Genomic DNA, 13,399 nt, shown 5'->3' with positions numbered 1-13,399 from the left:
TCAAAGGTTTTATTAGGGGAAGAGGAGGTCTGCCACTCTATCACAAGGATGATGTCATCAGTGAGGTCATCAGTGATGTCATTTGAGATGTCATCAGTGATGTCATGAGTGATGTCACTGACCATGTCATGAGTGATGTAATATGTGACGTCATCAGCAGTTCATTGCGGGCGCGCGAGTTATAGTTAGCTGAACTAACTATAACGGGGGAATTTCATTGGTTTTTTACGAGTAAAATGTCCAGCTAACTATAACATGTGTGAAACCTATGGTTTTTTCACTGAATTTCTAAGGTTTTTTATATGCTAATTCCTAACTATAACGTGTGTGAAACCTATGGTTTTTTCACTGAATTTCTAAGGTTTTTTAAATGCTAATTCCTAACTATAACGTGTGTGAAACCCATGGTTTTTTCAGTGAATTTGCAAGGTTTTTTAAATGCTAATTCCTAACTATAACGTGTGTGAAACCCATGGTTTTTTCAGTGAATTTGCAAGGTTTTTTAAATGCTAATTTTTTTTTTTCTTCTATTTTTTCTAACATATTTTTATTTTAATTTTCTTACCTTTTATAAAGACTATGATTAAATTTTTAAAATACTTAAATATGTTTTTTTTTATATATTTTTTAAAATAAACATGTAAAATTTATTTGCAGTACTTTTTTTCTATTTTTTTTTTTATTTTTTTAGTACGCGTACCGTAAGCTCACGGTAAGCGTACGGTTTACGCAACGTCCGTAATTTTCCTACGCTGCTTGCGTATAGTTACGCAATTTGCGTAGCCGCGCGTACTCCGCGTGGGACGCGTACGCGTGTACGCTACACGCGCACGTTACGCGGAAGTGCCGGGAGTCACTGTTATGCGCATGCGCGCAAGCGCGTGTCTTTTTTACGCGCATGCGCACTTTTGCCGTAAGCGTACCGTAAGCGTACCGTAAGCGTACGGTAGGTCATGTGATCATGAAACACAACTTTTGATTGGTTGAAACTACTTTCAGTTCTAGAACTCTCCTACACCACACCCATTCCCCTCATTTCTGCTTGTGATCCCTTGGGAGAAGGAGCTGGTTTGTCTTTGGGATACGATGGCAGAACAGCAGAGCTCTTCTGAGAGTGAGGCTAGCACTAGCAGCACTGTCTTGAGGCAGAGATCGAGGAAACAAAAGCCCTCTTATGTATGGGATTATTTTACTTTTCCTGAAGGCCAGCAAAAGGTAAATGCACCCTTAGTGACTTGTAAGCTGTGTAAGCGTGTACTTTCTAGAGGTAATCCTAACAGGAAGTATTCCTTTGGGAATCACACCATGAAGAGACACCTCCAGGATGTACACAGAAGGACACATGGTCATCTTTTTGGAGGTAACTCTTCAGAAAGACAAGCCAGTACATCCACAGCAGCTCAGCCTGAATCATCATCTGCAGGGCTGACTCCTTCTTCTGCAGGTCAGGTGAGCCCTTCATCTGTGGGGGGAGAATCTCCTTTTGCTGGCCCTCTGGAAATCAACCCTCGATTTCGGAAGGTTGATATTCGATGCACATTTTGTCAAGATCTAATTTGCTATAGGGAGACCAGTGTTTCCCTAGTGAACAACAAAATAGATCAACACATTTGTCGCTTTGAATAATTTTCCCATGCTTCCTTTCCTCTGTCCCTGCATGAACACAACGGTTCTTTTAAGAGCCAACCTTATCTTTCATCTTTTTTTTACATATGTTTTTAAAAACTTTTTTTTATTTTTTTTTTACCGTACGCGTACGGTGCGCGTACTTTTTTTTTTTAAAAACACTAAAAATCAATAAACACATTACAAGGTCCTTGAGAGACTACAATTATTATTATTGACTTACCATACTCACTGAAAAAATATTTATTCATTTGTTTTTTTTAAAAATAGTTTTAAAAATGTTTGTAGTTTTCGAAAATTTTCTATATCTATCTGGAAAAAAAGAAAAAAGTATTAATATTTTTAAAACATTTTATAATACAGTACACATATTTACATGGGTGTGTGCTAAGAGTCTGCTTCTTCCCCCCAAAATTCGCTCCCCCTTTCCATCTAATGCAACTGTGAAATCACCAGAGCAATACGCAATAAATCTCTGCCTATAATTCCTCTCTGCACACAGAGTCATGTTTTCACATTAGTCCCAAAACGAAATTTCTTTGCCAATTTGAAAGCACACTTACTGCTCTTTTTTTTTTCGGGGCAAGTGAAAATCACTTTTACAGACTGACACATTATGAAACCACTTTTTTTGATTTATTTAAATGCACATGTCCAAACTGTTTTTTCAGACCACCACCATGTGTATTCTCGGTGACTGCCTACACTCCAGCAAGGGCAACCAGCCTTAGTGATGCTGAATGTATTTGCATTACAGACTGAAACCTGAAAACCCCACTCGCTTGTAAATACTGTGCATGACTATACATGGCAAGCACATGGGTGTGTGCTAAGACTCTGCTTCTTCCCCCAAAAATTCGCTCCCCCTTTCCATCTAATGCAACTGTGAAATCACCAGAGCAATACGCAATAAATCTCTGCCTATAATTCCTCTCTGCACACAGAGTCATGTTTTCACATTAGTCCCAAAACGAAATTTCTTTGCCAATTTGAAAGCACACTTACTGCTCTTTTTTTTTTCGGGGCAAGTGAAAATCACTTTTACAGACTGACACATTATGAAACCACTTTTTTTGATTTATTTAAATGCACATGTCCAAACTGTTTTTTCAGACCACCACCATGTGTATTCTCGGTGACTGCCTACACTCCAGCAAGGGCAACCAGCCTTAGTGATGCTGAATGTATTTGCATTACAGACTGAAACCTGAAAACCCCACTCGCTTGTAAATACTGTGCATGACTATACATGGCAAGCACATGGGTGTGTGCTAAGACTCTGCTTCTTCCCCCAAAAATTCGCTCCCCCTTTCCATCTAATGCAACTGTGAAATCACCAGAGCAAGACGCAATAAATCTCTGCCTATAATTCCTCTCTGCACACAGAGTCATGTTTTCACATTAGTCCCAAAACGAAATTTCTTTGCCAATTTGAAAGCACACTTACTGCTCTTTTTTTTTTCGGGGCAAGTGAAAATCACTTTTACAGACTGACACATTATGAAACCACCATGTGTAACTACAACAAAAACAATTTCCATTTCTATTATTCATTTCTTAAGTTACCACATACATCCCCTCTCAAACTGTAAACTCACCTTTAAAATTAGTTAGTTGTGAAAGAAATGTGACACTCAAACAGCAGATTATCAGAGCCAGGATCTCTGTTGTGTTCACCTCTCTCCTCTCAGCAGAACCAGATAATGGCAAACTTTCCCTCTATTTTTCCACACATATACTTGTAAGTTTCAAATCTCAGTGCTTCCCCCTTTTTTTCAAATGTAATCACACATTTCTATTGGTTGAAAACCAACCCTTTTCCAAAAGTACCCTTCCCCCAACTTGACTTCTGCCTAGTACCCTTCCCCCAACTTGACTTCTGCCTGCTACCATAGCAACAGCTCATGGAACACTGCTGTGTGGAGTCAGGTCAGAAGTTCGCCAAACAATGTTTCAATTCCACAGAGCAAGAGTGCTTGACTTTTCAAACCTAACAGCAAATCCATAGTACTGTTCTTTGGTTACACATTTTTTTTTACCAATACAAAACATGCTTCTATTAATTTACACATACAGCCTAGTTTTTATTCTAGAATGGTATGAAACAGCCAATCAGTTCTTTTTGTTTTGAAAAAAATATGTATGCCTCCATTTCCAAACTGTCTTTCTTTTCATATTGCCATTCTACTGAAAGACACCTCCTGAGTGCATCCAGTTCTCCTTTGAAGATGTTCACAGTGTGGATTGTAGGGCACAGCTATGTCTTCTGGAGTGAAAAGTTTGCAGAGAAAACAGGTATGGTGAGAGACCTTGCTTTGCCAAATGTAGACATTAAATGGATTGGTCAGAGAGGGTTAAAGTGGCACCAATTGATGCCATTGGTGAAATCCTTCATTCAAATCCAACACCCTGACCTCATAATAGTGCACTGTGGTGGCAATGACCTAGGCACTTTGACTGGGGTAGGTCTGGAAATGCTTATGAAGGACACCTTTGCACAACTGTTTACACTTTTCCCTAAAACTGCCTTTGTGTTTTCCAACATATGCCAAAGGCAAAAATGGAACTGGTCCAATCATTTCTGTCCACAGATTGACAAAGCAAGAAAGCACGTCAACAAATCTGTTTCTGCTTTCCTCCGTGACTATGGTATGGGTGCCATTTACCACAACAACTTGCGTTATGACATGCAAGACATTTATAGAGGAGATGGTGTGCACTTCAATGATGAAGGGAACAGAGTCTTCCTCTTGAACCTTAGACTCTGCATCGGTACTTACTTGTAGGTACCACTTAAAAAATGACTTCATAAACACAACAGCTCTTTTTAGAGCTCCCTAATATCTAAACTCTTAAATCTGCTTTTCATTTATTTATTTTTATTTTTTTTTACCGTACGCTTACCGTAAGCTTACCGTACGCGTACCCCGTGATTTTTTTTAAAATCAATAAATGTTTTTTTTGTACTTTTCTGTCCTTCTTTGACCCCCTTACAAATGTTAGGGGGTCTGTAACTCTCCTCATTGCCCCCTTTCCTTGTTTTCACTCTTTTTTTTCAGAGTGAAATACACAAAATGGCGGCCGCCGCTTCCTGGTTTCGACCGATTCGAATGTTTACTAAGATCTAAGAGCCAATCAGAATCGCGCTCGCGCACGCCACCGTACGCTTACCGTAAGCGTACGGTAAGCGTACCGTAAGCGGGCTCAGATATATATATTGATTTAAAGGCTATTTTCTCAGAATCTACTGAACAGATTTACACCAAACCTACAAAAGGCACTTCCTTGACCTAGGGACTACCTCTCTGCCAAATTTTGAGTAATTCTGTTCAGCCGTTCGGGCTGTAGCTCGTTCTAAAGGTCCTATGGAAAAATGCATGGGAAAAACGCGTTTTGGGACCCCCCTTTTATCTCAGCCCCCGCTTGACGGATCCCCCCGAGACTTTCAGGGTAGGAGCGGAGCGTAGCGCCCCACCTATTTTGAGAAATTCGCGAGGATTCGTCGACCGGCGCCAAAGTTATTCAAAATAGAATGTTGAGGTTTTCCTATGGAAACGTGGTCCTAACTATAACTACCTACTGGCGACCGCCAGTAGGTAATATATATATATATATATATATATATATATATATATATATATATATATATGTGTGTGTGTTAACAATAATATTTTGAATACATTTTAGTCAATATTGGGAGTTTCTTGGCCAGACATGTAGGGTTATTGGTTCTAATCACCTTGTAGGTGAGGCAGCTGGTTGTGAATATGATGCTATGGGAAACAAGGAGATAGTGCTGTTTATTTAGTTTTGGGGTGATGTGGTTAACCTTCTACAACAATTTACTGAGAAGAGGTATAATGTGTAGGATGCCTTTGAGGGTGCCAAAGTGGTTTCAGAGAGGCATTTGAGAACTTCATTCAATCAGGGGTTTATAGAGCACGACCACTCACCCGTGAGGTTCTCAATGTGCTGAAATGGTTGCCTCCCTACAGTGGTTGAACCGTTTTGCCAAAATGGGCATCTGTAAAGCTGGGTTTCACTTTGTATGAATCGGATACCTGGTACCATTTTGTCCTGTTTTTGTTGGTGAAGTGTTACATGAAAGAAAATATTGCCTGTCTAATTTTTGAAAAATCAGTAGTGATAATATTTGGATCAATAGATGAATAGAGGAATTCGGTATTTGTCAGTTTGAGCTTTACTGAGGTATTTGACATCAGTTTTGGATTAGCTCAAAACAGGTTGGAGTCTCTGAATGTCGTTGGTTGAAGAAAATTTCAAGTCGAATCCTCAGAGTATCAATCGATCTTGATGTTGTCCTTCAGCATGTGTAGGTTCAAGAGGTTTGGGAAGAAGATGTAACCCTGTGACACTCCACAAGAGTTGGGGAGTTTTTAGGTTGTTTTACTCCCAATGTGCATGATGTATGATCTGCATCTGAAAAGTGCTTGCATGGATCTAGGGTAGGAAACAGCAACTTGATGGTTGATTGGGTCAAAGACTGTGGAGAGGTCAAGCAGGATTAGAAGCCAGGATTTATTTCAATTTATGATAAGGAGACGTTGTTGACTTCTTGCTGAGCAGCAGATATGATGTGTTACAGTGTGCTGTGCTACAGTGGGGTACTGCATGGTTTGGCCTATAGTGAAATAGTATGGTATGTTGTGGTGTGGCATGGTCAATACAGTGTGGTATCATCATTTCGCACCAAGACATATGCCCCTCTATATATTTATTTTTTATCATGTCTGTTATGGTTTTAATTTCTCACTCTGTATCTGTTCTTTTCCGCAGGCTCCCAGTTCCTTCTGCAGCCAGAGCTGCCTCCCTGGGTTTAGGCAGTCTGTGAGGAAAGGCTGGCCTGTGTGCTGTTTTGACTGTGTTCCCTGCTCTGCTGGAGAGATTTCAAATGAGACAGGTGAGTATCCTTTAGTCTTATTAATATGCGTCACTAGTGCTCCTTGGAGTGGGACGTGGTCATGTTTGGAAAATTACAAGACCAAGGAGTGCATATCTATTAATTTCACGACTCAAGCAGGTCCATGGAGTATCACTAACATCTGTTAGAATGTCATATCTATGGAATTAATCACCAAAATCCTTGACATGTTTTTTTAAAATGTCTTCTTGTCTTAGATCTCTTCACCTTTGATTCCGTTGATTATCAGGAGTAGCTAAATATGAAATAACACCCTGTTCTGTGTCCCTGATCACTCCTACAGTATATGGAATGCCATGAATGTCAAGTATTCTGGACAAGGTACCAAAGAACTAGGGTGAAATTAATCGGTTTTCATCCAGTAAAAGGTTCAGCCATCAGGACACCCTTATTTATAAGCAGAATGGATCTTTTCAAAGTTGTATCATGTTGATTCTATCAACAACGTTATTTAGTTGAGAGTCCATAGGGTTGCTCAAGTGGATGGTAATATCCCCTAAACAAAAGAATTGTGCCAGTGATGAGTTGTGCCACGTAATCAATCAATGCATTATTATCCCCCGATGTGTGATAGAAAATCCACATTTCATTGGAACTGTGTTCTTGTCTTCAGTTCCTGTTCCAGGCATGGAATGTGGAGGGGTTTTCAAATCAAATTCATTTGGCTTGGATAGCATCTATGTTAATGATCACAACCACTTCACTTGTTCTCTCCACTTGGTCAAGACATTTGATTGAGTAGTCTAGTGGGTCCAGAAGGTTAGAACTGCTAGAGAGTTTTCATGTGGTCAGTATATTTAGAGTATGTGCCTGAATAGTGTCATCGCTGCACTGATTTTCAGTGCAGCGACAACTCTGCACTGAGCAGAAAGCAATTGGTTCAGCAAGTGCATGGTCTAAGGTAGTTGGAGCCTTTTCTGTCCCTGAGACTCTGATTAGGAGGCCAGCCAACTAGTCCTTAGAGTCACTCAGGTGGTCCTGGGTTCAAAATGCAGGTCCAGTCCTTCTTACACATCGGGGCATCAGAGTAGCAGGGCAGCAGAGTAGCAGTCCTTCTTGCAGAAGAGCAGCATAGCAGACCTTCTGAGTCCTCCACAGGTCCAGGATTGCACTGATAAGTTGGTTATTGTGGCTCAATACTTATTCTTGGTGCCAGCTTTGAAGTGGGAGACGTTTCTAGAGTCCTCCCCCTACAGAAGCACATCAAAAGATTAGGTAGGTAATCATTTGTGTATTTCTTGAAGTGGAAACTCTGCTTGTAGTGTGGTGATCTCCAATTCATTGTCATTGTATATTTTTGGGGTGAGTGATAAACTTCTCCATGTAGTGGTTGGTAGGGTTTTTGCCAAACGCCGCACTTCAAGCAGAGCGTTGAGTGCGCAAAGCTCAACAAACTCCCCCAACAGGGCAAACGTTACCACCCACTCCTAGTGTTCACAGAGTTGCTTGAATGACCACAGTTAGATTGTGAGAGAATTGTGAGTAATCAGTTGTTATTAGACTGCGAAAGTTACTTTGAGGAATGTGCAGATTCCGCAATATGAAATTGGAAGTGTGTCATTTTTGCTCTGATTATGGCAGCTTTGTAGTCTCCCAGGTAGATTCGGCTAGCTGCTTTATTGGACAAGAGAATATGTTGTTGTTTGAGGGTCATAGTGTTAGTAACAAACAATTGGATCATGATGTTACAATTTCTTTAAATTAATTTTGCCCCTGTTATCTTAAATGCCTGACTTATAAGCCCTAACTAGAGAACAGCAGTCCTGGGTTTCTTATTATGTGATTTTCAAACATTTGGATGGTGCAGCTAATCACCCATGAGGATATCCAGGTGCTGGAGCAGGCATGTAGGTATGAGATGAAAGATGTTGGCCATCAGACCCCACAGAATTATCCAAAGAGTCAGGTCTTCAGCATCTTGTGGAATTCAAGAAGTGAGGAGGAGGCCCTGATGTGTTAGGAAGGTTGATCCAGGTTTAGGTGCAATGTAGGAGAATAATCAACATCCCAGTCTGCTTTTGAGGGTGCAGTGGGTATGTGCAAATGAGGGTGTGGCTGAACATAGGTTTCTGTTGGGTTGATGAAAGTATAGGTGGTTGATTATGTATGTTGGTCCGATGTTGTGCAGTGCTTTGTAAGCATGCATGACGAGTTTGAATCAGTTGCGTTTCAGATTGGAAAGACACTGGAGTTCTCTGAGGTGTGGTGAGACATGGTGTGCCAGCGGAGGTTGAGGATGAGTCTTACTGTGGTATTCTGAATGGTCTGAAACCAGTGAAGGAGATATTTGGGGAACCCAGTACAGAGTGCGTTGCCATAGCCTAGATTTCTTGCGATGAGGGCTTGTGTGACAGTTAGACTGGTGTTCAGAGGTAGCCATTTGAATATCTTGCAGAGCAAGCAACTAATGTGGAAGCAGGAAGAGTTGAATGCGTTGACCCTCACTGTGATGTGGAGCTTGTCATCCAGGACGCTTACTAGGTTTCTGGTGTGGTTTGTTGATGTGGGTGCAGGTTCAAGATCTGATGGCCACCAGGTCGAATCCCATGGAGAGTTCTTGTTCCCAAAGGTCGGCACTTCTGACTTGTCAGAGTTGAGTTTCAGGCAATTTGATCTCATCTAGTATGCTACTTTGATCATGTAGTTTGAGAAGTTGGTTGTGGTGGTGATGGATTTGTCAGCCAGAGAAAGAATGAGCTGGGTGTCATTGATGTAGGGTATGATGGTGATGCCTTGGGATCTAATGATGTTGGCTAGCAGAGTCATGTAGATTATGAGCAGGGTGAGTCTGAGAGAGGAACCTTGAGGGACTCCACAGATTAGATTCTTGGATTCAGATTTGTGGGGTGGTAGTCTGACATGCTGTGTTCTTCGTGAGGAAGGAGCCTATCCAGTTGAGTGCCAGTCCTTAGATGCCTGTGTTGTGCAATCTTCTGAAGAGGGTGTAGTGGGAGACTGTATCGAAGGTTGAAGAAAGGTCAAGTTGGATGATGAATGTGGTTTTTCCAAGGTCCAATATAGTCCAGATGTCATCTGTCGCTGAGATGAGTGCTGTTTTAGTGCTGTGGTTGCCTTGAAATCCTGATTTGGTGAAGTACAGAAGGTTGTGGAGTTTGAGGTGGTTAATGAGTTGTTTGTTTATAGCCTTCACCATAATTTTTGTTGGGTATAGGAAGATAGGTATGGGTCAGATGTTGCTCAGCTCACTTGGATCAACCACTGGTTTTCTTGAGGAAGGCGTTGACTGCTGTGTGTTTCCTGTCTTCAGGTAAGGTAGCAGATTTGATGGAGGTGTTTATGATGTGGGTAGGGGTGTTGCTGATTTGTGGTCCTCCCATGTTGTAGATGTGCTGTGGGCATGGGTTCATTGGGCACCAAGAGTGTACTATTTGCATGATTGCGACAGTGTCTTCTTTGGTTTGTGTTTTTCATTCAGTCAGCTTTCTGTTGCAGTTGTTGGTGATCACGTTGGTGATTAGCTCTTTCGGGTGTGGTTGTTATTCAATGTTGCTGTATAACCATGCTATTTTGCTGTGGAAGATTTTTGATAATTTGTCACAGAGTTCCTGTGATAGGGTAATGGTGTTGGTTGCGGTCTCGGGGTTGGTGAACTCTTGAAAGATTGAGAAGCTCTCCTGTTGGAGCTCCTCTCTATGCATCCAGATATTGTGGTAGTGTCTGAGTGCAGCCTTGTAGTAGTTCTGGCATTAGTATTTTCTTTCTAGCTGTTTGCAATAGCGTTTAAATTCCCAGAGGTCATCTGTATACCAACTGGCTTGTTTGTTGGCTCTTCTTTGGTTCTTGCTTTTGATGGGTACATAAGAATCTGTGCAATTCTTGATCCATTAGCTTAAGTTGGTGATGTCCTTGCCGAGGGTGTTGGTGGTGTTGGGTTGGTCTGTTTTGAGAGCATTGAGCCCATCTGTCTCTGCTACTTTGCTCGGGTAATGGCTCTGTAGGTAGGTGCTGGTAGGTGCATTGACTTGTTGTGTGATGATTTGGAAGTGTATTATCGAGTGGTCTGTCTATGTGAGCATTGAGGCAGAGTCACACATGATCTTTGACGAGCTTGGTGAGGCAGATGTTGATTAGGCTTTTGAGAAGGGCTGAGGAACAGGGGTGCATTGGGTCCTTGAGGTGGGAATTTAGGTTACAGGGTACCAGAGAGTCCTTGGAGTAGATGGTGATGGGAGCAATGAAGTCTGTGATGAGGTTGATGAATTTGGTTTGTGGTCCTGGTGGTCAATTTGCAAGGGAGCCTTACAGGGTGACGTTGTCATCTGTTTTTAGTCTGAAGTGTATGTGTTCCATTAAGGGGGTTTTGATGTGCATGGATGAAGAGCAATTGGTGGTGTCCTTGTGGATGATTGTGAGTCCTCCTTTTAGCTTGTGAAGGTGGTCCTGTTGTGTGATCTTGCAGTCTGTTGGAATAGCCACGGAAATGTCAGGTGCTAACACAGAATTGTGCCAAGTTTCTGTAAGGAAGAGAAGGTGTGGTGCACCATTGCTGAGGAGATCCCACATCTCAGTGGCATGTTTGCTGAAAGAGCGGGTGTTGAGAAGCATGCATGCAAGTGTTTGTTGTGGAGCTGGTTTGGTGTGTGTGTGGCTTTGGTCCAATGGAAGGTGAACAGGTTGTTGTGTGGAGGACATGTGTGGGTGTGCTTTTGCAGGTGAATCGGCAATGGGTGCATGCGAAGGGTCCAAACGTGGTGTGTGGTGTGGCACTGCAGCAGAAGATGGAGTGGGCCAGCATGCTAGTGCCACAGCCACCATTAAGTAGATTGTGGGAGGGGAGAAGCGAGGGGCTGGTGAGTGTGGCTAGCAGGCACAGAAAGAAGAGGCAGGAAGAAGATACTACAGAAGAGGAGGTAGGGAGGAGGTGTGAAGAAGCACAGGGGTACGGGGAGCATGAGGCATTCAAGTGAGAGAAAGGACGTGAAAGTAGAATATTGGCACTGCAGTGGGAGCAGAAAAAGAGGCTGAAAAGTGCAGGTGAGAAGGAGAATGGAAAGTAGTGAAAAAGAGGCAAGAACAGAGGAGGATAAGGCACAGAAAGTGAAAGTGGAAAAGCATGAAAGTGGCACAGAGCCTAACAATTGTTGAAAATTCACAAAAGGTGATATAGAGTATTATGATTGTAGCACAAAGAGGCTAAAGCAGGGGAGAAAAGGCACCAAAAGTGAGATAGAGGAGTATGAGAAGAGAAGAGGATAAAAATGGAGGAGATATGGTACAAAAGGGAGAAGTAAGAAATTAAGAGGAGGGCAGGGATGAAGGAGAGAAAGAAGACAGGAGGAGAGAGAGCAGCAGAGGGTAGGTGAGAAACCAAATCTGAAATGCCTTCCTTGGTTGAAGGACCGGTCCAGGTAAGTACTTCTTATATTCGGAATTGAAGCCTGTTAGGTTGGGCTAATCCGAATCCAGCGGGGCCTAGACTGAGTTTCTTATGGCTGAGTCCAAACTTAGGTGACCTGGTGTGCAAAATAATGATAGATTGGGATGCGGCCCTGGTCAATACCAGTAGCTGAGATTATTTTCATCACTTGTTTGTATACATCAGGGAAGGGTATATTGACAATGTTTTTTCAATATGGCCCTGTTGTGGTCTAGCTGCAAGTATTTAATGAGTTGTTTAAAAGCTCTGTCTAATAATACATGTGGTTGAAGATAAAGGTCAGATCAATTTTCATACTGTTTCTCCTACACCTGTAACAATGGTCAGTGATCATCGACTAATGGAGCTCTTTGAAGAGCCTATGTTTGTGGGGGGTTTGCTGCATTTTTTCAAACTTTTGAGTATTGACTCGCATTTCCGAGGCATTAACTTCCTTAGTAATGTAGTACTGTATGTCCTTATTTAACTAAGACACATCTTTAAATGATGCCAAAAAAAGTTGGATGAATTAATGGTGCTAATCCTGGTATGCTGGTGTCCCGCTTGTGATCACTAGTGAGTGTCTTGTTTTGTTAACACTTCAGCTGTATGTATAACCTCCGCATTTCTGGATACAGTACTCTCTGCCTATCTGTTAGGACTTGGCCAATGGTTCCAGCTTGAGACAGTTCCTGGTGATACTCCACCAGCATCCTCCTTGTGAGGGCAGGAGGTGAGCTGCTGGATATCGGCTCAACACCAGGACCTTGCCCAGGGGGAAAAAGGGGGAAAGGATTAAAGACGGAAAGAAGAGACAACAAGTTTGTGGCACCGACTGCAATGAACTGACAGTGTAAGGCACTTCTTATTAGGTTATCGATGGGACAGCTCACAGTACAAAGTTGTGATTTTTGAGGTAGAAGAGAATACTCAAGAAACTGGTAATTAATTCAGTCACAGAGCATTAATCTCAAGCAGCAAACAGACTTACACCAGGCTCCAGATATCGGGTCATTGGTAACAAGCTGTCCTAGTTCAGAAGCACAGGAGGCGGCAGGGGATACGTCAGGATGGAATCGCCAGAGAACGTGTGGCAACCACGTGACATATGGAAAAAAACACCAAGGGATACGAGGGATACGCTAACGCTGGGCAAACTAAGTGGAGTGAGAACCATACCACACAATCAGTTGCAAGGTACAGACTGGATCCTGATGTCACTAGTTAAGGTCACCTAGAAGTGCTCCCCTATTATGTTCCTGACTGGTTCTTGGACTTAGGTTGTTGTCCCAGTCCCTCCTTCTCAGCTCCTGCCTCCACACCTCAATCTTCTACTTCTGCCTATAGAGTCCAGTGCTTGCTCACTCCCTTCTGTTCTGTCATGTCTTTCTTTGTATCAATCTATGAGCAGGTCTTTCTTCCAGCTGACTCGGCTAGTCATAGGCACTTAGACT

At 42.2% G+C, this 13,399-nt stretch overlaps 1 protein-coding gene across 1 annotated transcript in view; it reads left to right on the top strand.

The window, feature by feature from the left end:
• The window catches only part of LOC146829878 (vomeronasal type-2 receptor 116-like), a 121,209-nt gene that overhangs the window by 61,391 nt on the left and 46,419 nt on the right, over positions 1–13,399 (top strand). The window contains exon 3 of the mRNA XM_085606554.1: positions 6,424–6,547. Within this exon, the coding sequence (XP_085462680.1) occupies positions 6,424–6,547 (124 nt within the window). The remainder of the gene's footprint in view (positions 1–6,423; positions 6,548–13,399) is intronic.

The sequence above is a fragment of the Triturus cristatus genome, chromosome 5_2 (assembly GCF_964204655.1).
Source record: "Triturus cristatus chromosome 5_2, aTriCri1.1, whole genome shotgun sequence".
Taxonomy (NCBI): domain Eukaryota; kingdom Metazoa; phylum Chordata; class Amphibia; order Caudata; family Salamandridae; genus Triturus; species Triturus cristatus.
The sequence above is the reverse complement of the archived record's forward strand: the minus strand, read 5'-3'. Positions and strand labels throughout refer to the sequence as shown.